The sequence below is a fragment of the Dama dama genome, chromosome 1 (assembly GCF_033118175.1).
Source record: "Dama dama isolate Ldn47 chromosome 1, ASM3311817v1, whole genome shotgun sequence".
Taxonomy (NCBI): Eukaryota; Metazoa; Chordata; class Mammalia; order Artiodactyla; family Cervidae; genus Dama; species Dama dama.
In genome coordinates this window covers 83,706,868-83,729,735 of record NC_083681.1, presented here as the reverse complement: position 1 = coordinate 83,729,735, position 22,868 = coordinate 83,706,868, and the positions used below count along the sequence as shown (strand labels likewise).

At 44.4% G+C, this 22,868-nt stretch overlaps 1 protein-coding gene across 1 annotated transcript in view; it reads right to left on the bottom strand.

Annotated features, from left to right (window-relative positions):
• MS4A13 (membrane spanning 4-domains A13) overlaps positions 1-21,996 on the bottom strand; it is a 58,400-nt gene extending 36,404 nt beyond the window's left edge. The window contains exons 1-4 of the mRNA XM_061142698.1: positions 21,556-21,996; positions 16,295-16,498; positions 14,243-14,391; positions 404-525 (exon numbers count right to left, since the gene is read on the bottom strand). Of these exons, the coding sequence (XP_060998681.1) occupies positions 404-460 (57 nt within the window). The 5' untranslated portion in view covers positions 461-525; positions 14,243-14,391; positions 16,295-16,498; positions 21,556-21,996. The remainder of the gene's footprint in view (positions 1-403; positions 526-14,242; positions 14,392-16,294; positions 16,499-21,555) is intronic.
• Between the last annotated feature and the right edge of the window lie 872 nt (positions 21,997-22,868).

Below are 22,868 nucleotides of genomic sequence, written 5' to 3'. Positions count from 1 at the left end.
TATTAAAGGAAGCTAATATTCCTAATATTAATGGGAAGCTATTTAATGTTTTAAGTTTAGTAGTTTCAGTTCTTTCTTTGTAAAGCAAGTGATCTATGAAGCACAAAAATGCAACTGATTAATATTAAAGATGTGTTTTAGAGAAAAATTTTTGCATAGAAAACCCACTTTGAGGGGATAACAATCTCATGCATTTAGATTCAGACTTCAAGGTTTCCTCTGCATCAGATTTGGGAGAACAACATCATTTTCAAAGGTTCTTTAGATTTGACTGGGAGAAAATCCTCTACTAGATCTCAAAATCCTTGAGATTTTGGTCTTCTGCATTGCAGGCAGATTCTTTACCATTACTAAATAGAAATAGTGCATGATCTTGAATTTAGTTAAAGTAAGTCTTACTTACCGCTAAAACAAGAGAATCTGCTTCAGAGACTTTTGTACAACATGCACATACAGCCATACTACCAGCATTTCCTCTAGATGATTACGTCTCTAATCTCTGGTGATATCTCTATTAGCAAACTTCTACAAAACAGTACAAAACACAAATACAAGCTTTGCTCAAAAGAAAATACTTAAGGTCACTTCTTTTCTTACTGTTTTGCAATTACTTTCCCAAACTCTGAAGCAATCATTTTCTTCTCTCCTTGCTTTTTTAGAAGGAATTTGCATTCACCTGTTTTGAGTTAGGTCTCCAGAACTGAAAAGCCTCCCTTTGACTAAAATATTTTGATATATACAATATTACACATATTTTCTCTAAGTAGTGAACAGCATCTCTGGATTATGAAGTATAAAGAAAACCTAGGGAATAGGACCGGAGAAGGCAATGGCAACCCACTCCATACTCTTGCCTGGAGACTCCCATGGACAGAGGAGTCTGGTGGGCTGCAGTTCATGGGGTTGCTGAGAGCTGGACACGACTGAGCGACTTCACTCTCACTTCTTACTTTCATGCATTGGAGAAGGACATGGCAACCCACTCCAGTGTTCTTGTCTGGAGAATCCCAGGGACTGGGGAGCCTGGTGGGGTGCCGTCTATGGGGTTGCACAGAGTCAGACACGACTGAAGTGGCTTAGCAGCAGCCATAGCAGGGAATAGGACTAGTACTAGAGGATCTTAGTAAAGCTTTTAATAGTTCATTTGCAATTCATAATCAATTCAATGTAACTCATAATGCCATGTTTGCATTTTTAAAACCAAAGTCTTGGACTTAAATTCATCATGGGCTTGTGACTTTTTTCCCCTGACATATATTTGCTACCTAGTTCTTATTTCTGTAAGATGCATTTTTCTTCCATCAGACAACTTATTAAAGTTGCTTCCACAATCCTAAACGCTCTGTTATTCCTGCAGCTTCCCATTGTGCTTAAATCACTTTCTTACTTATATGAACATTAAAAACTTGGCTAAACGCATCTCCTTCTGAGATTTTACCCACTTGACGATCTGGAATAACACTGCTTAATATCTTCTAACATGGCATACTTAGGCCAAAAACATGAGTTATGTCACTTAGCCACTCAGGTGATCACCTAACAGATGATCTCAAAACTTTCCTTGGACCTTCCAGAAATGAGAGAAGAGTTTGACTAAATGATCTGTCATTCCCTGCACCCTTAAAACCTCCTGAATTGATTATTTTAATGAAATTCTGGTTTCTAAATTTGATTTCCTGAATGTCTCTTAATTGTATAAAGTACAGAAACAGAAAAAGTTACGTAAGAATACAAGAACTGTGACAGCAAATAGAGAAAATATTTTAATAACTGAATTGTAGCTACTAAGCTTTATATATTAAAACATCACTTTCGAGAAATGTTAAAGAAAGAGTATAGGCCTATAAGCAATGAAGATCAATCACTCTATCATGCTTAAATTAAAGACAAAGAATTATAGAATTCATGTATAGAGTAATGAAGAAAAGTCACATTTAGACTGCTATTATTTGCCCCATTTTAGATAAAAGAAAGATAATAAAAATAGTAAGTCTTTTTGTATGTATAGAAAAAAGTCTTTTCACAGTTTATAGTGGAAGCACCATGAGTGACTTGGGAAGTAGAACATTTAGCATCATTATAACTGCCATCAGGCCCCCACCAAAACCACTCCAAATGAAGTATTCACTAAAATACCAAGAAAAAAATTATGTGTTAAAAATCCTCAGCTTAACTGACCGAAGGAAGAGAGTAAGAAATGCTGCAATGTATTCCTACAATACATGATGGCTAGAAATTAAAGAAAAAATTCTACATGTGGTTACTCTACAACCCAGTTAAAAACTAAAAGAATATAAAAAGAAAATTAATGATTTATTTATTTTTATCTTCTGGTGATCCATCACTAAGCCAAAGGCAGCTACAGGAAAGCCCCTAGCCATTATTCTCAACCCCATCCTCACCCCTTAAATTAGTGCTACACAAAAATTCTGGAACAATTACAGAGAGCTCATGTGGAGAAACCACTGCTCCATCTTCAATGCCTTTAGCAGGGCTGCAACTCCTAACGGTCTTCAGGATAAAGTTCAAATTCTTTGGCAGGGCTCATAAAGCCCTTCATGAATTGCTCTCTGCCCATCTTCTCAGCCTCATCCTGGCCACTCCCTTAGTTTGAGCCCTAACAGTGGCAGCAGCAATATTCTCCAGGAAGCCTCTGCTTCGTGAGTCTGTTAAGATATTCCTCTCCTTGATTCCCTAACATTCTGTGCATACTTCCTATCACCGTGTAATCTTAACTTGTGATTTTCAGGACTGGTTCCCAAGGTCAGTGTGAGGTCCCTGAAGTCCACGAATTCATTTCTGTCTGCCAAGGCCAGTCCTGCACTGTGATCAAGAGACTCAGACTTTATTAAATAAGCTACAATGAGATATTAATCACCTCCTTCCAGGCAGAATGACCATCATCAAAAAAAATCTACAGATAATAAATGTTGGAGAGAATGTGCAGAAACCCAGCTCCAGATGGAGCCCTGTTACACTGTTGGTGGGAATGTAAACTGGTGCAGCCACTATGGAGAACAGTCTGAACTTCCCTTAAAAAACTAAGAACAGAGGTATCATATGACCCAGCAACCCCATTCCTTGGCCTGGAGAAAAAACTAATTCATAAAGATGTTCATAGCAGCACTATTTACAGTAGCCAAGACATGGAAACAATCTAAATGTCATCAACAAAGAAATGGATAAAGAAGATGTTATACACACACGTATATATACACATATATGTATACATATGCAATGGAATATTACTCAGCCATAAAAAATAATAAAATGCATCTTTAGCAACATGGAAGCCCTAGGGATTATCAGTCTAAGTTAAGCAAGTCAGATATTGAAAGACACATGTATCACTTCTCAGGGGAATCTTAAAAAAAACAGTACAAATCAACTTACTTACAAAACAAACTCACAGACATGGGGGCGGGGGGAAACTCACGGTTACCAAAGGGGAAAAGGGAGCAAGAAGGTTAAGTGAGGAGTGCAGGATTAACAGACAGACGCCACTAAACACGAAATAGATAAACGAGGATTCACTTTACATACAGCAAAGGGAACAAAGCGCAGTATCTTGTTCACGTGAAACTCAACACAATATTATAAACCAACTACAGTTAAAAGGAAAAAAAAGAGACTGGTTGTGCGGGTGGGGGGAGGGGGGTGAGTCCCAGCCCCTGCAGACAGTGGGAAGGAGACAAGAACAGGGGGTGGGCGTGAGGAGGCACTGAATTCTGTCTCTGTGCCTCCTTGGGGCTTTTAACACTTAATGAAGCTCAAAAGCAAAGAGACATCATTACCCCTCATTTTACTTGCTCACGGTCCTTTCGCCCTCCCTGGCCCAGGCCCTGGCTAAGGCGGGGGTCCCGGCGCCGGCAGGTCACCCTGCTCCGGAGCAGTTGCCCAGACTGGGTCCTCCCGCCAGTGCCCAGGCCCGGCTCTGGGGGCGGGTCTCTGCTAGCCGCGCCCTCAGGGCCAGGTCCCCAGACCCCACCGAGCCGTCATCCTGGAAAGATCAAGGGGCCGGGGACCCAGCCGGCCCTCAGGCTCCGCAGGCAGCGCAGGGCTCCAACGGCAGCCTCGCGATCCCGCGCTCCCGGCCCTTCCTGCGCCTGCGCGAGAGCGGGGCACGGGAGAGGGGGCGGCGCATGCGCAGGCTCCCTGGCGCCGGGCCGGCCACGTGCTGTCTTGTGAACTGCCTCTCTGTACCTCTAGTGAGGGCCTCTCCTCCAGGGACGGCCTCTCCTCCAGTGAGGGCCTCTCCTCCAGGGACGGCCTCTCCTCCAGGGACGGCCTCTCCTCCAGTGAGGGCTTCTCCTCCAGTGACGGCTTCTCCTCCAGTGAGGCCCTCTCCTCCAGGGACGGCCTCTCCTCCAGGGACGGCCTCTCCTCCAATGAGGGCTTCTCCTCTAGGGACGGCTTCTCCTCCAGTGAGGGCCTCTCCTCCAGGGACGGCCTCTCCTCCAGGGACGGCCTCTCCTCCAGGGACGGCCTCTCCTCCAGGGACGGCTTGTCCTCTAGTGAGGGCTTCTCCTCCAGTGAGGGCCTCTCCTCCAGGGACGGCCTCTCCTCCAGTGAGGCCCTCTCCTCCAGGGACGGCCTCTCCTCCAGGGACGGCTTGTCCTCTAGTGAGGGCTTCTCCTCCAGTGAGGCCCTCTCCTCCAGGGACGGCCTCTCCTCCAGGGACGGCTTCTCCTCTAGGGACGGCTTCTCCTCCAGTGAGGGCCTCTCCTCCAGGGACGGCCTCTCCTCCAGGGACGGCCTCTCCTCCAGTGAGGGCTTCTCCTCTAGTGACGGCCTCTCCTCCAGGGACGGCCTCTCCTCCAGTGAGGGCCTCTCCTCCAGGGACGGCCTCTCCTCCAGGGACGGCCTCTCCTCCAGGGACGGCCTCTCCTCCAGGGACGGCCTCTCCTCCAGGGACGGCCTCTCCTCCAGGGACGGCTTGTCCTCCAGTGAGGGCTTCTCCTCCAGTGAGGGCCTCTCCTCCAGGGACGGCCTCTCCTCCAGTGAGGCCCTCTCCTCCAGGGACGGCCTCTCCTCCAGGGACGGCTTGTCCTCTAGTGAGGGCTTCTCCTCCAGTGAGGGCCTCTCCTCCAGGGACGGCCTCTCCTCCAGTGAGGCCCTCTCCTCCAGGGACGGCCTCTCCTCCAGGGACGGCTTGTCCTCTAGTGAGGGCTTCTCCTCCAGTGAGGCCCTCTCCTCCAGGGACGGCCTCTCCTCCAGGGACGGCTTCTCCTCTAGGGACGGCTTCTCCTCCAGTGAGGGCCTCTCCTCCAGGGACGGCCTCTCCTCCAGGGACGGCCTCTCCTCCAGTGAGGGCTTCTCCTCTAGTGACGGCTTCTCCTCCAGTGAGGGCCTCTCCTCCAGTGAGGGCCTCTCCTCCAGGGACGGCCTCTCCTCCAGGGACGGCCTCTCCTCCAGTGAGGGCCTCTCCTCCAGTGAGGCCCTCTCCTCCAGGGACGGCCTCTCCTCCAGGGACGGCTTGTCCTCTAGTGAGGGCTTCTCCTCCAGTGAGGGCCTCTCCTCCAGGGACGGCCTCTCCTCCAGTGAGGCCCTCTCCTCCAGGGACGGCCTCTCCTCCACGGACGGCTTGTCCTCTAGTGAGGGCTTCTCCTCCAGTGAGGGCCTCTCCTCCAGGGACGGCCTCTCCTCCAGGGACGGCCTCTCCTCCAGTGACGGCTTCTCCTCCAGTGAGGGCCTCTCTTCCAGGGACGGCCTCTCCTCCAGGGACGGCCTCTCCTCCAGGGACGGCCTCTCCTCCAGTGACGGCCTCTCCTCCAGTGAGGGCTTCTCCTCCAGTGAGGGCCTCTCCTCCAGGGACGGCCTCTCCTCCAGGGACGGCTTCTCCTCTAGGGACGGCTTCTCCTCCAGTGAGGGCCTCTCCTCCAGGGACGGCCTCTCCTCCAGGGACGGCCTCTCCTCTAGTGAGGGCTTCTCCTCCAGTGAGGGCTTCTCCTCCAGTGAGGGCCTCTCCTCCAGGGACGGCCTCTCCTCCAGGGACGGCCTCTCCTCCAGGGATGGCCTGTCCTCCAGGGACGGCCTCTCCTCTAGTGACGGCTTCTCCACACCTCCGTTTGTGATCGTCTCCCTTCTGGTGTGTTTCTCATATGTACATCCGCTGCAAAGCAACCAGAATCTCTGAGGAAAAGCCCGTCTTTCACCTGCTCTCTTCTCAAAGAATAATTTTGGCCACAAACATATTGCAAAAGGTGAGTAGCTGAGTCATTGACTCATGAAACGTAAGTAGCCAAAGAAGGAAATTAAATTGAGAGAATATTTAGCGAGACACCAGGATGACTTTTTGGTCGACCGGCTGAGGTGAGTTTAGCTTTTAGGTTTTTCCTGGCATCAGCTCTCTATTGCGTGTGGGCAGTAGTTAAAACAGTGCTTATGAAGAGACATGTAAAGAAGTTGGAGAAGGAAATGGCGACCCACTCCAGTATTCTTGTCTGGAGAATCACATGGACAGAGGAGCCTGGCGGACTACAGTCCATGGGGTCGCAAGAGTCGGACACGATTGAGCGATTAACCCCCACCAGGTAGAGAAGTAGGGGGTAGCAGCTCGAAAATAGAGAAGTTCTGGAAAGGTGGATGAGGAAGTGGAAAGAAAAAGAGCAGTCATCTTGAATTAACTGACAAGTACAAATAACCGTGTTATGCAACCATTAGGACTTACTGAGGCATTAAAATACCTGGAGAGCAGATGGCCTGCAACTCCTGAATGTTATGAACTGTGATATAATCCAGGAAAGTTTATCTTGGCATTTTGGAACTTAAAATTCAGGTTTGGGGTGTAAATATTTAGTGAAAGATACAGCCAGTGAGCAAAACATTCAGAAAGAGAAACTGACTTTTCTTTTACACAGAAATTGCCTAAGTGCCACTACTACTCTTTGCCAAACCTCAAAAGGTATGTCTTAAGCTGCTAAGATCGTTTATGATTACTGTATAGCCTGAAAATCGATTATAAACTCAATAACTTTGCCTTTAGCCCCATGGCTAGCTTTCTTACATAGTGACTCTAAAGTCTCCTCATTTAAAAGAAAAACATATTGCAGGCTTTCCTAAAACCTTTACATTTTGTATTGGTCGGTATGTCATTGAGGGTATTTTCAGTTCAGTTCAGTTACTCAGTCCTTTCTGACTCTTTGCGACCCTATGAACTGCAGCATGCCAGGCCTCCCTGTCCATCACCAACTCCCAGAGTTTACCCAAACCCATGTCCATTGAGTTGGTGATGCCATCCAACCATCTTTTCCTCTGTCATCCCCTTCTCCTCCTGCCTTCAATGTTTCCCAGCATCAGGATCTTTTCCATGAGTCAGCTCTTCGCATCAGGTGGCCAAAGTATTGGAGTTTCAACTTCAACATCAGTCCTTCCAATGAACACCCCGGACTGATGTCCTTTAGGATAGACTGGTTGGATCTCCTTGCAGTCCAAGGGACTCTCAAGAGTCTTCTCCAACACCACAGTTCAAAAGCATCAATTCTTCAGCAGTCAGCTTTCTTTATAGTCCAACTCTCACATCCATACATGACCACTGGAAAAACCATAGCCTTGACTAGATGGGCCTTTGTTGACAAAGTATTGTCTCTACCCTTTAATATGCTGTCTAGGTAGGTCATAACTTTCCTTCTAAGGAGTAAGCATCTTTTAATTTCATGGCTGCAGCCACCATCTGCAGTGATTTTGGAGCCAAGAAAAATAAAGTCAGCCACTGTTTCCACTCTTTCCCCATCTATTTGCCATGAAATGATGGGAGCGGATGCCATGATCTTAGTTTTCTGAATGTTGAGGTTTAAGCCAACTTTTTCACTCTCCTCTTTCACTTTCATCAAGAGGCTCTTTAGTTCTTCTTCACTTTCTGCCATAAGGCAGATGTCATCTGCATATCTGAGTTTATTGATATATCTCCCAGCAATCTTGATTCCAGCTTGTACTTCATCCAGTGCAGCATTTCTCATGATGTACTCTGCATATAAGTTAAATAATCAGGGTGACGATATACAGCCTTGACATACTCCTTTGCTGATTTTGAAGCAGTCTATTGTCTGCTTCTAACTGTTGCTTCTTGACCTGCATACAAATTTCTCAGGAGGCAAATAAGATAGTCTGCTATTCCCCTGTCTTTAAGGATTTCCTTCAGTTTGTTTTGATCCACACAGTCAAAGGTTTTGGCGCAGTCAGTAAAGCAGAAGTAGATGTTTTTGTGGAACTCTCTTGCTTTTTCTGTGATCCAGCGGATGGTGGCAATTTGATCTCTGGTTCCTCAGCTTTTTCTAAATCCAGCTTGAACATCTGGAAGTTTACAATTCATGTACTGTTGAAGCCTACCTTGGATAATTTTGAGCTTTTTTTTTTTTTTTTTTTGCTGGCATGTGAGATGAGTGCAATTGTGCAGTAGTTTGAACATTCTTTGTCAATGTCTTTCTTTGGGATGGAATGAAAATTGACCTTTTCCAGTCCTTTGGCAGCTGCCAAGTTTTCCAAATTTGCTGGCATATTGAGTGAAGTTGGCTTAAAGCTCAACATTCAGAAAACAAAGATCAGGACATCCATCCCATCACTTCATGGCAAATAGATGGAGAAATAGTGAAAACAGTGGCTGGCTTTATTTTTGGGGGCTCCAAAATCACTGTAGATGGTGACTGCAGCCATGAAATTAACAGACGCTTACTCCATGGAAGAAAAGTTATGACCTACCTAGACAGCATTTTAAAAAGCAGAGACAGTACTTTGCCAACAAAGGTCCATCTAGTCAAGGCTATGGTTTTTCCACTAGTCATGTATGGATGTGAGAGTTGGACTACAAAGAAAGCTGAGCACTGAAGAATTGATGCTTTTGAACTGTGGTGTTGGAGAAGACTCTTGAGAGTCCCTTGGACTGCAAGGAGATCCAACCAGTCCATCCTAAAGGAAATCAGTCCTGAATATTAATTGGAAGGACTGATGTTGAAGTTGAACCTCCAATACTTTGGCCACCTGATTAGAAGAACTGATTAGAATTTGGCCAACTGATTTGAAAAGCCCCTGATGCTGGGGAAGATTGAAGGCAGGAGGAGAAAGGGACGATAGAGGATGAGATGGTTGAGTGGCATCACCAACTCAATGGGCATGAGTTTGAGTAAACTCTGAGAGTTGGTGATGGACAGGGAGGCCTGGCATGCTGCAGTTCATGGGATCACAAAGTGTCATACATGACTGAGTGACTGAAGTGACTACCTGACTGACTTGCACAGCATCATCTTTTAGGATTTAAAATAGCTCAACTGGAATTCCATCACCTCCACTAGGTTTGTTGGTGGTGATGTTTTCTAAGGACAAGTTGACCTCACACTCCGCAATGTCTGGCTCTACATGAGTCATCCTGCTATTATGGTTATCTGGGTCATAAAGATCTTTTTGGTATAGATCTTCTGTGTATTCTTGCCACATCTTAATATCTTCTGCTTCTGTTAGGTCCATACCATTTCAGTCTTTCATTCTACCCTCTTTGTGTGAAATGTTCCCTTGGTAGCTGTAATTTTCTTGAAGAGATCTCTAGTCTTTCCCATTCTATTGTTTTTCTCTATTTCTTTGCACTGATCTCTTAGGAAGACTTTCTTATCGCTCCTTGCTATTCTTTGGAACACTGCATTCAGTTGGATATGGCTTTCCTTTTCTCCTTTCCCTTTTGCTTCTCTCTCTTTTTTGGATCTTTGTAAGGCCTCCTCCGACAACCGTTTTGCCTTTTTGCATTTCTTTTTCTCGGGGATGGTTTTGATCACATCCTCCTGTACAATTTTACCAACTTCCATCCATAATTCTTCAGGCACTCTATCAGCTCTAATTCCGTGAATCTGTTTGTCACTTCCACTGTATAATCATAAATGATTTTATTTAAATCAAACCTGAATGGTATATTGATTTTCCCTACTTCTTCAATTTAAGACCGAATTTTACAAGATAAAGTTCATGATCTGAGCCACAGTCAGCTCCTGGTCTTGTTTTTGCTGACTGTATAGAGCGTTTCCATCTTTGATTGCAAAGAATGTAATCAATCTGATTTCGGTATTGACCATCTAGTGATGTCCGTGTGTAGAGTCTTCTCTTTTGTTGTTGGAAGAGGCTGTTTGCTATGACCAGTGCGTTCTCTTGGCAAAAGTCTGTTAGCCTTTGCCTTGCTTCATTCTGTACTCCAAGGCCAAACTTTCATGTTACTCCAGGGATCTCTTGACTTCCTACATTTGTATTGCAGTCCTCTATGATGAAGAGGACATCTTTTTTTGTGTGTTAATTCTAGAAGGCCTGTGAGTCTTCATAGAACCATTCAACTTCAGCTTCTTCTGCATTAATGGTTGGGGCATAGACTTGGATTACTGTGATATTAAATGATTTGCCTTGGAAATGAACAGAGATCATTCTGTTGTTTTTGAGATTGCATCCAAGTACTGCATTTGGGACTCTTTTGTTGACCATGATGGCTACTCCATTTCTTCTAAGGGATTCTTGCCCACAGGTGTAGTTATAATGGTCATCTGAATTAAATTTGCCCATTCTGGTCCATTTTAGTTCACTGATTTCTAAAATGTCGATGTTCACTCTTGCCATCTCCTGTTTGACCATCTCTAATTTACCTTGATTCATGGACCTAACATTCCAGGTTCCTATGCAATATTGTTCTTTACAGCATCAGACTTGACTTCCTCCACCAGTCATATCCACAACTGGGTGCTTAAAAGTATTTTCCTTTCAACATTTTTTGGATGGAATTCTCTGAGTAGGTTCTGTGTCTTAAGGGTACTTACTGCCTTGGGTTGCTGTCATAATACAAATTTCTTTTATGTACTGCTTTCTTTATCACATCCCTTTGTTTTCTAGAAGGAAAATAAGATGCTCATGCATGAACTGCTGAGTTCTATTTTGTGAATATTCATTCTCAAATCAAAGACTAACATGCCTTTTTAAAAAGAGATACTTTCTTTTTTATCAAAAACATAATACACTTACTTTTTGCAATGAATATTCAGCAGGATTTCAAGTATTCTCATGTCATTTACATCAGTCACATTAATTTCTCAGTCAACTCTGGCTCCATTTCTCAAACCAGTAGATGGTGGTTGCATTTAATTTTTCTTGCCAGATCACTATTGTGATTATACATATTTCACTGGCGTTATTGTCACTGAATTATCATTTTAGAAGTACGTTAATCTAGGACTTCCCTCATGGTCCAGTGGTTAAGAATCTGCCTTGCAATGCAGGGGATGTGGGTTTGATCCCTTGTCAGGGAACCAAGATCCCACACGCCACGGGGTAACTGATCCCCCCGCTGTCACTGCCGAGTCCGAGCACTGCAACTGAGACCTGGTGCAGCCAAGGTAATTATGTAATCAGCTAATTAAAAAGAGAAGTACATCGATCTGTGCCTACTTGATTCCTCAATCAGAAGAGTGGTATGGCCCCTGTAAGAGAATGCTGTGCAGATTTATAGAATCTGCTGCCTCTCTGGGGTAGCATCTGAGCAGTGCAGGCCACCTGAGGTAGCCTTCTGGGGACCCTAAAGTGGCCAGCTGTTTCCTCTTTTCTCTTGTTCCGTTGCTGTATAAAGATACCTTGTAGCAGATAAATTTCTGGTCCATTTATTAAAATAAGCACATCCCAATCTTCTAGGATTTGCATATAAGTAACTGAGTAAACTTCCTCGGTGGCTTAGATGATAATCGTATGCTTCCATAATATTTTTCACATATAAATTCAGCTGACAGTTGAGTAAATTCCCATATAAATTCCCATATAAATTCAGTTGACAGCTGAGTGAATTTATATTGGGAAAATATTATGGAAGCATATGATTTGTTCTTTTAGGCAATGAATTTTTACTGTGTGTGTAAACTTACTAATACTCTGTTGTACAGCCATCAGATCTGTTATTACATTTCAAATACAATGAAAAATACTTCTCTAGATAGCTTTCCTGATAAGGAAATCATTCTTTCAGAAAGTTTCAAATCTGGGGGAATTGGCCTAACTGTGGAGCTGTATTCCTAAGAAACAAATCAAGAGTCCAGATTTCAGGTAGCATTCCAAGAGGTGTGGTCCATGAGCTTGCTTCCTGCAGATGTGAGGCCCTTGCCTGGGTCAGCACTGAGTCATGTGTCAGGATCACTGGCCCAGGACACAGTCCTGTGTTTCACAGGCTGTCGGTGAAGAAAGACCATTAAAAATCTTACCGATCCGTTGTGGGCCAATGCTTTTGTAAAATGTGGAAAAAATGACGTACTGGGAAAATAAAAATACAACAATTCAAGTCCAATTCTTTTGTTGGAGTCAGTAGGCATGAAATTTGGTTTGTTCTTCCTTTGTAATTTTTTTTTTAGCTACAGTTTTGAAAGGACACAAAGTTGTGTGTAATACAATTATATTAATTTCCTGTTAGCATTTTTAAATTTGTGATTGTTTTCTATTTTCCCAAGTTATATTTGTTTAGATTATATTTATAATAACATAAAGTTACAAATGAAGAAGTTTCCATGTTAGAAGTCTATACTCAAGCTTGGAATGAATATTGTGTATGCCACTTTATAAAGTTTCACATTTTAATGACCTTTTTTCCCCCTTTTGCTTAATTTGTTTCATTTAAATTGGATTAATGGCAGTGCTGTGTGCACATTTGTGTTCTTGGGGAAACACGAACAGTTCACTCCTTGTTTCAGATATTCTCAACAGATTTTATCATTGAGGAGTAAGTTATAAATAATGCTTGAAAGTGATAAAGAAGTGAAAGTGTTAGTTGCTCAACCTTGTCCAGTTCTTTGTGACCCATGGACCCTAGCCCACCAGGTTCCTCTGTCCATGGAATTTTCTGGGCATGAATACTAGAGTGGGTAGCCATTCCCTTCTCCATGGGATCTTCCTGACCCAGGGATTGAACCCAGATCACCTACATTGCAGGCATATTCTTTACCATGTGAGTCACCAGGGAAACCTTACATTTTAATGCTTACGTTTTCTCAGTTTTTCATATTTTTAGGGGAGGAGGGGTTGCAGCTAATAAACCAACCTTCATACATCACACATTGTAATGTTGGACCTGCAAGGCACAATCCAGGTGACCAGACCACATGCAGCTACATACACAGGTTTGAAAATAACTAGAAAGGTCTGTACCCTATCCAGTGAGGTGAGAATCACTAATGCTTTACCGCTTTTTTTTTCCCCCTGTATTTATCTTCTCACTGATTTTTGTCTGTTTTTTTAAGAGGGTTCCAGCACTGGTCTGTGTTCTGTGGTTAGAGGGGCACCAGCCTGTTCAGGCATGATGGCTCCATGTTTGCCAGACAGACTCCATCTTGTAACCAGAGGTGTAGGGAGCCAGATCCAGTTTCCTGGGAAGGGATATGGTGAGGGATTGGTCTCTTGGGGCTGAGGTCTCAGTAAAGAAACCAAGGCCTAGTGATATAAACTGGCTAAGAATAAGGAGAGGAGGAGGCAAGAGATGCCTTGGGCTCCTAGAAAGTATGTGGAATGAAGGCCGATTCTAAACCTCAGTCTCTAGTGGTCAAAGGATGGTAGTATATTTGATACTAGAGAAGGGAGTGGCAACCCTCTCCAGTGTTCTTGCCTGGAGAATCCCATAGACAGAGGAGCCTGGCAGGCTACAGTCCTTGGGGTCACAAACAGCCAGACAGCCCTGAACGACTTCACACACACACAAACACACACACACACACACAGACACACACACGCACCCACACATGAATTAGTTTAGAAATAACGTCCCATGCTGTTTATCGGAGACTATTTGGTCTTACATTCACCTCCGTTGTTTATTCTCATGAAAACCCTGTAATAAATTTAACTGCCGCTTTGAACGTGGGGAAAGTGCGCCCGTAGCGTGGTAAGCAGTCTGACTGAGGTCTTAGTCAGGGGCTGTGTCCGCAGGAGCCAGGCTCCGTCTGGAAGCAGGGCCCCTGCAGCGGGCTGGGGCTCAGTGGGTCTGCAGACGGAGGCAGCGCGCCCTCCAGCAGGAACGGCGCCCTGGCGGCGCTCTCCCCGAGGCGGGGATGCTGCGCGCAGCTGCGCCCGCGCCGTGCCCTCTAGTGGCCTGTGTGGCCCAGAGACGCAACCCTGACGGGAGGCTGACAGATCTCACCACCAGATGTCCTTCATGGCTAATCTGGGCCTCTTTTTTTTTTTTTTTTTAATTCCCCTTCAAAGTTCTTGCCTGTTTTGAGCAAGGGCACTTTTAATTCTTTTTCTGACGTACCAAGAAGTTGCCTTGGAATCTTGGAGAGGCAGGAGAAACGTGTGCCTTCTCTCCTCCCCGGCACTGTGCGGCTCTGGAAAGTGACAGAGAGTTGGCGATCTCACAGTATTGCTCCTACACTGTGTGTCTGCGGGTCAAGTGACTTGAACCTAGAGAAAGTGTCGAATATTTAATGTCTAGGCAGAGGAAGGTGAAGCTGAGAGACAGGATAAAGTTAGCAGCAAAAGAGAGACAACAAGAAGGGTGTACTGTTGTGGAAGTTGAGGAGAAAGTGTTTTAAAAAGAAACACGATATGGTAAGGATGTTACTTCTACCCAAATTGACAGAAAGGTTTAATAAAATTCCTACCAAAATCCCAATGAGGTTTTTGTTAAACAGGCACAGACTTACTCTAAAATTTCTGTGGCATGGCACAGGATAAAGAACAGCTGAAACAATCCTAGAAGAGAATAAAGTAGAAGGATGCTCTCTATGCAGTGTTCGGGTTCACTATGTAGCTACAGGAAATCAGTCCTGAATATTCATTGGAAGGACTGATGCTGAAGCTCCAATAACTTGGCCACCTAATGTGAAGAACTGACTTGTTAGAAAAGACCCTGATGCTGGGAAAGATTGAAGGCAGGAAGAGAAGGGGACAACAGAGGATGAGATGGTTGGGTGGCATCACTGACTTGATGGACATGAGTTTGAGCAAGCTCCAGGAGTTCGCGATGGACAGGGAGGCCTGGTGTGCTGCAGTTCATGGGGTTGCAAAGAGTTGGACCTGACCGAGCGCCTGAACTGAACTGATGTAGCTACAGGACTTCCCTGGTGGCTCAGGTGGTAAAGAATCTGCCTGCGATGCAGGAGACCCAGTTTGATCCCTGGATTGGGAAGATCCCCTTGGAGAAGGGAATGGCTACCTACTCCAGTATTCTTTCCTGGAGAATTCCATGAACAGGGGAGCCTGACAGGCTACAGTACGTGGGGTCGCAAAGAGTTGGACATGACAGAGTGACTTCACTTTTCTCAGGTAAGTACAATGATTGAGACAATGTGGTATTGGAGAGGGATAGATAGATCAATTGGAATAGAACAGAGAACCCAGATGCTGCTGCTGCTAAGTCGCTTCAGTCGGGTCTGACTCTGTGCGACCCCATAGACGGCAGCCCACCAGGCTCCGCCGTCCCCGGGATTCTCCAGGCAAGAACACTGGAGTGGATTGCCATTGCCTTCTCCAATGCATGAAAGTGAAAAGTGAAAGTGAAGGCGCTCAGTCGGGTCCTACTCTTAGTGACCCCGTGGACTGCAGCCTACCAGGCTCCTCCATCCATGGGATTTTCCAGGCAAGAGTACTGGAGTGGGTTGCCATTTGCCTTCTCCAAACCCAGATGCAGAAGCGCACAAATATACCTAAGTTTTCATGAAAGTGCAAGAGCAACTCAGCGGAGGAAAGGTAGCCTTTTAAACAAGGTGCTGGAGCAAGTGGCACCATGAAAGTGAAAGTGAAGGTCTTAGTTGCTCAGTCGTATCCGACTCTGCAACCCACGGACTGAATCCTGCCAGGCTCCTCTGTCCATGAGGTTTCCCAGGCAAGAATACTGGAGTGGGTTGCCATTTCTCCTCCACGGGATCTTCCCGACCAAAGGATCAAACCCAGGTCTCCCATGTTGCAGGCAGATTCTTTACTGTCTGAGCCATGAGGGAAGTCAGGTGGCACCATAAATAAAAACTAAAGGACTTAAACCTAAGTCTCACACCTTACATAGAAATTTAACTGAAAATTAGTCACAGACTGTAATGTAAAACTGTAAATGTGTACAACATATTACTATAAAAATAAATTTACTGTAAATTTATGTTTCAAAACATAGGCACAGACCTTAAAAATCTAGGGTTAGTGGAGAATTCTCAGATTAGATACCAAAAGCACAATTTGTAAAAGGAGGAAAAAAAAAAAAGGTTTGTTTACTGAAGACGTTGAATTAAGGACTAACTGGTTTTGTGACCCTAGTCAGCACAAGGAAAGTACAAAAGAACAGAGCACATTTTAAAATCCACTGGATGCTTACAGAGGCCCACCTTGGTGCTGAGTGCTGCCCTAGGCGGTGACGCGTGACCGGGACAGGAGGTGCTCACGCAGCCCGAGGTTCTGTGTCCTTCAGTTGCTCCTCTTCCTGCTGTTGTGTGTGAAAGCCTTAACTAGGCAGGCAAGGCAAGCCTTCCAAGATAAGGTCTTGTCATCAGTCTTCCAAGTTCATGGATGGGCAGAAGACCTGGCATTAGTTCAGAACATAAGGGTAAAGGCTAAAGACATTGCAAATACTTACATCCTATACATGCAAGGGTAGAGGATGTTCCTAGAATGTTAATACTTTCAATGTCACCAGTGGGTTCCAGTTCTAATATGACCACACTACGTGATAAGCCACGCATTTTCAAGACAAATTCTGACTGTTCTTATCCTCATTAGCCAAGGGTCTGATACTAATTGCCTCTGGAGCATGGTTTATAATTAGAAGGCCAGTTAACTATCACCATTCCTAATTTAAATGGTCACTACATTGGTTTGAACTTAATGCAACTAAAAAGTAACCAGAATTATGCTATGTTGAAGTATTTGAACTATAGATATTGTAACCCTGGGCCTTACTCACAGACATGCAGATAGAATGGGTCTTAAATGCGGTCCATAATTCTGCATTTTTAGCAATCATATCCAGTTTAAGAAAGGCCTCCCACCATATTTTGAGAATCACTAGATTATTCTAGTAGAAGCAGAGAATGCTGGGAAAAAACCATAGTGGTAAGTAGACAAACAATATACTTACTCAGTGGAATACTACACAGCAATAGAAAGTAACAAATGATTGACACATACAGTGATGGATCGCACAGGTGTTAGGTTGAGTGAGAAAAGCCAATCTCAGAAAGCACACACTGTACAATTCTATCTGTTGATTATTCTTTCTTTCTTTTCTTTTCCTTCCTCCTTCCCTCCCTCTTCCGCTCCTTTCTTCCATCCTTCCTTCCTCCACACAGGGTCTTTAGTTCGCTGATGAGGGACCCCCTGCACTAGGGTCACAGAGTCTTAAACTGGACCACCGGGGAAGTCCCTCGGCTATTCTTAAAGTGACGAAATACATGTCGGTGATTGCCAGAGGTCAGACACGGGGCTGCAACTCTGCAGGGGTAATCCGAGGGGGTTTCGTTGCGGTTATAGAAGCGTCCTGTATTATCAGGGGAGTATTTTGGGGGATGGCAGAATTGTGGTTTTGGTGACTGTATTATGATTATGTAAGATATAGACATCAGGGAAACTGGAAGAAGGGCACCCAGGAGATTTTGTACCATGTTAGCAACTTCTATGTGAATGTAAAATCATTTCAAAATTTAAAAAAACAACAACAACAACAAAAAAAGCAAACAACCACAGAACAAACCTAGGCAGATGTGAGGTTGTAAATGTAAGGATCAAAGATGGTGTTTGAAGAAGAGAAGGGGAGGCAAAGCCCATAGAGGTTAACAGCGTGATGGAATCTACACGCTGGTTCAGATTTCTACTCTGCCTCTTGCTACACAAGACCCTGGGTGGATTAGTTAACCTCTGTTCTTTGGTCAACTTGTGTTTGAAATAGGGAAATAGCAGCATCTAGGCAAAAGAAAGGGTTACTGTGAGGGCCACATGCAGGTATGTATGTGAAACACTTAGTATGGTGTTTGGTGTGTGGGAAAGACTCAAAAAACTTGCCTCATTTGCTTAGATGTGGGGAAAAAGTCATCACGGCTTGGGTTCCGAGGCGTGGGCGAAGGGACAGGGCAGATCCCAGCGCGGCGCCAGAATCATTACCGAGAGGCTGGGAAGGGGGTGCGCTGTCCTTGGGGAGGTTGTGGGACCCGTGCAAGACTCAGTGGGCCTTCCTGGTTGGCCTGGGGACAGGACTCCAGAAGATGCAGAGAAGACGGTTTCCTGAAAGTGGTGATTGGAACAAAGTTTGGAGCCAAAAGAATAGAAGCTGAAGTGCTTGGTACTGATCTCTGGACTATTTGAAAGAAAGTAGTGTAGAATGTAAAGAAACACTTTTGTTCTGACTCATGTGCCCAGAGCAGTCACTGTTGCCGATGGAAACTGTGTCAGAGATCATTCCACGGAGCTCGTAAAGAATGAAGTCTGACTTAGTTATTTAAACACTGTATTTTTATCCTTCAGTTTTTACTGGAATATAGGTGATTTACAGTGTTGTGTCTCTGCTGAACAACACAGTGAATAAGTTATACACATGTTCACTCTTTTTAAGATTCTTTTCCCATATGGGTCATTATGGAGTATTGAGTGGAGTTTCCTGTGCTATACAGTAGGTCCTTATTTTGTTGTTACTTGGTGGTTAAGTCATGACCGACTCTTTTGTGACCCCCGCAAGGCTCCTCTGTCCATGGGATTTCCCAGGCAAGAATTCTGCAGTGAGTTGCATTTCCTTCTCCAGGCGATCTTCCTGACCCAGGGGTGGAACCTGCCTCTCCTGAATTGGCAGGCAGATTACCACTGAGCTACCTGGGAAGCCCCAGGTCCTTATTAGTTACCTGTTTTATATGTAGTAGTGTGTATATAGCAATTCCAATCTCCCAATTTATCCCTCTTTCTCCCTTTTCCCTCACTGGGAACCATAATTTTTTTTTTTTTCAATCTGTGGACTCTATTCTGTTTTCTAAATAAGTTAATCTGTACCATTTTTTTCAGAGTCCACACAGAAGCAATATTATACTTTTTCTCTTTCTCTCTGACTTACTCCATTCAGTATTTGACAGTCTCTAGATCCATCCACATTGCTGCAGATGTCATTGCTTCATTCTGTTTCATGGCTGAGTAATATTCTGTTGTGTATATGTACCACATCTTCTTCATCCATTCCTCTGCCAGTGGACATTTATGTTGCTTCCATATCCAGGCTATTGTAAACAGTGTTGGTTTGAGCACTGGGTTGCATGTATCTTTATGAACAGTAGCTTTGTCCATACATATGCCCAGGAATGGAATTGTTGGGTCATACAGTGGCTGCATTTTTAGTTTCAGAAACATCTAGACTGCTTTCCATAATGGTTTTACCAATTAAAATAAGTATTAATTTAGCAGGAAATGGGGATGTTGAGATGAGTAAAGAAATGGCTTTTAACCTTCAAAAAGCTCATATCCTGATCAAAGAATCAGGGAATAAAAGTCAAAGAAATACAAGTTATGATAGTCCATGAAGAAGAACGTAAAATGCCGAATGGGGAAAGGCTTCACAGAAGATGCCACCCTCGAAGCTCCCTTTGAGCAGGACTTCCTCGGAGATGACAGGACCTGTGGGCTCTCTGGGGCTAAGCAGCAGGCTTCAGTTTAAGAGTAGCAGCCTGAATTCCTGTTAAAATACCAATGGCATTTTTCACAGAACTAGAATAAATAAATTCTAAAATTTGTATCAAAGGACAAAAATACCCTGAATCTTGAGAAAGGAGACCAAAGCAGGAGGTATCATGCACCCTGACTTCAAACTATGCTAAAAAGCTACAGTAATCAATACAGTATGCTATGGTCTGTAACCAGACACACAGATCAGTTGGGCAGAGCAGAGAGCCCGGAAGGAAACCCACGCTTACAGTCAGTCTTCACTGAAGGAGGTAACAGTGAACAGTGGGGCAGAGGACAGGCTCTTCAGTAAATAGCAGGAGGAAGACTGTACACCTGCAAGTAAAAGGATGGGATTACTTTTTCACTCTTTCATATCAAACTAAACTAAACTCAGACTAAAGACTTAAATGGAAGACTTGAAACTCGTAGAAGAAAACAAGCACCCTTAACCTATGGCACCCTGAGATTTCAGAGATGTTATAATGTGAAAAAATAGTGGATCGTAGAATTGATATAAGATGGTGTATCTTTAGATGGAAGACAGAGATGTTCCTTTTTAGTCTTAAAAGAGACTGTAGCAGAAAGGATGAGGGATTTGTGGTTAAGCTGAAGTTTGGTCTCACCCGCTGACACTTAGCTTTGTAATTCTGGGAGGAGACGATACTTTACACTCCATTTTCTTTCTAATCTGTAAAATGGAATCACACTCACCCCAGCTGGCTTGAGGTGGAAAACAGTTTGTTGTTGCTTTTCAGTTCCCAAGCCTCGTCTGAGTCCTCATGGCACCGTGGGCTGCAGCATGCCAGGCTCCCCGCCCCTCTGTTGATGGACATTTAGATTGCTTCCCTGTGCCTCACAAACAACTCACCATCATTAAAGACATCCACAGACAATACGTGTTGGCGAGGTTGTGGAGAAAAGGGTTCCCTCTTGCACTCTTGGTGGGAATGCAAATTCCCACAGCCACTGTGGAGAAGACTACGTGTGTGTGTGTGTGTTGTCAGTTATGCCCAACTCTTTGCAACCCCATGAACTGTGTTCCTCTGGCCATGGAATTCTCCAGGCAAAAGTACTTGTGTGGGTGGCCATTTCCTTCTCTCAGGGATCTTCCCAACTCTGGGATCTTCCTAACCCAGGGATTGAACCTGGGTCTTGTATTGTAGGCAGATCCTTTATCATCTGAGACACCAGGGGAGCTGACGGAGAACAGTATAGATTCCTTAAAAAACTAAAAATAGAGTGCCGTATGACCCAGCAATCTCACTGTTAGGCATGTACCCAGAGGAGGACATAATTCAAAACAACACCTGCACCTTAGTGTTCATAGCAGAACTATTTACAACAGCCAGGATAGGGAAGCCATCTAAGTGCCCATCCCCAGGGGGCTGGATAGGGACGTGGTACCTATATACGGTGAAATATTGCCCAGCCATAAAAGCAATGAAATGGAATCATCTGTAGAGATGTGAATGGACTAGAGACTGTAATACAGAACAAAGTCAGAAGAAACAATTATCTTATGTTAATGCATATATATTACATCTAGAAAAATGATCTTATTTGCAGAACAGAGATAGACACACAGACTTAGAGAACAAACGCGTGGACTCCACAGGGGGAAACGGGTAGGATGAGTTGGGAGAGTGAGACTGATACATATATACTGTTGATCCTCTGTATAAAGCACATAACTAATGAGAACCTAGCAAACGCTTTGGTTCCTTTTTAAAGAAACTTATTGGGTGTAATGCTTTTACCCCAATGCCTGACAGATGGTGTATATTTAACAAAAATTAGTTTCTCTTCCTCTTCCTTAAACCAATCTATTTCTTGTATTAATTTCAATCACTTTCCTGTTGTTTCAGTCCTCTGTTGGGTAGGCATGGTTCCACATGGAGATTGCCTTGTACTGAGAAGTCTTAGAACAGAGCATCGCTTTCTTACCGTTTCTGTGTCCCTGGTCTCTGTCCTCGTTCCCACGCTGCTGGTGGAAATGTGGTCTTCAGTGATTTATTATCCAGACATATGCAGGATGGGAGTCATTTGCCTCTGGACACCTCATCTAGTCCATGATTTTGCCTGCTTTTGCCCCGCCACGTGGCCTGGGGGATCTTCCTCCACCAGGGACTGAACCTTGCCCCTTGCAGTGGAAGCATCAAGTCTTAACCACTGGACTGCCATGGAAGTCCCCCTTTTGCTTCTATCTTAATCTCAGATTGCCTGTGAAATCTTTTGTGGACCCCTAATTTTATGCACGATTGAATATCCGTCTATGATCACCAAAAAAGCAACTCTCATTTCCCCTATTATGGAAAGTAGCTTGGCTCAGCAAGGTCACTCCCCGCGTCTGGTGTCCTCCTCCTGCATGATGCCGTAGACTGTTGTTGGTGTTGCCTCTTCATCCTCTGGGTTTCCTCCAACAATACTCTCACCATCTCTGTAACCATTGCATCTTCTCTGACTTCATCTCACTCCACTGTGTCTTCACCAGCTCTGCTTTATGTGTCTTTGTGAGACTACCTCTTCAGAGGGATTCACTTTTTCATTTCTTCAGAAGTTATAGCATCCGCCTCTTTAAAGGTGCTCCCTCCAGAAAACGTCGAGCCAGAGAAAAGCAGAGAAGGAAAACAAGAAGGAAGGAAAGGAGGAGGAGGAAGGCAACTTTGCTCCAAATTGTCGGGTTTCGTGGTTCGGTGTGTCCTGCATTCTCCTGTGTTCTGAACACTTGATACTATTAAGTTAGTAACAGTGTCAACAAAGGTAAATCACATTTTAGTGGGCAGAAAATGTGAACAGAAAATAAAAAGAAATTCAGTTAGTATATGAGAATGCTGTTCTATTCACTTGCAACAAGAAGTTATCAAGATGGTACAATGTTCTGTTTAATGAATTGAAGAGGGTGTGAAAGAGAGAGTGGTAATTTATTAAAATTAGTCTAAATTTAGTGAACAGGGCACACCTGTCTTTTAAGGGGACTGCATATCTTAACTAAAAATATTAATATATAGAAAAAATCACCACACATGAAAACAAATTATTGAAATCCCTTTGATTCAACATTTCACTGACCTCTAATGTAAACTTAATAAAGGGATGAAAGACGAATAAAACTGAATGCTCCTATTTTAACTGATAAATGCAAAGACAAGCAGACAGGTGGGTGAACACACATGGGCTTCCCGGGTGGCTCAGTTAAGAACCCGCCTGCCAGTGCAGGAGACCCAGGCTCGATCCCTGGCGGGGATGATCCCCTGGAG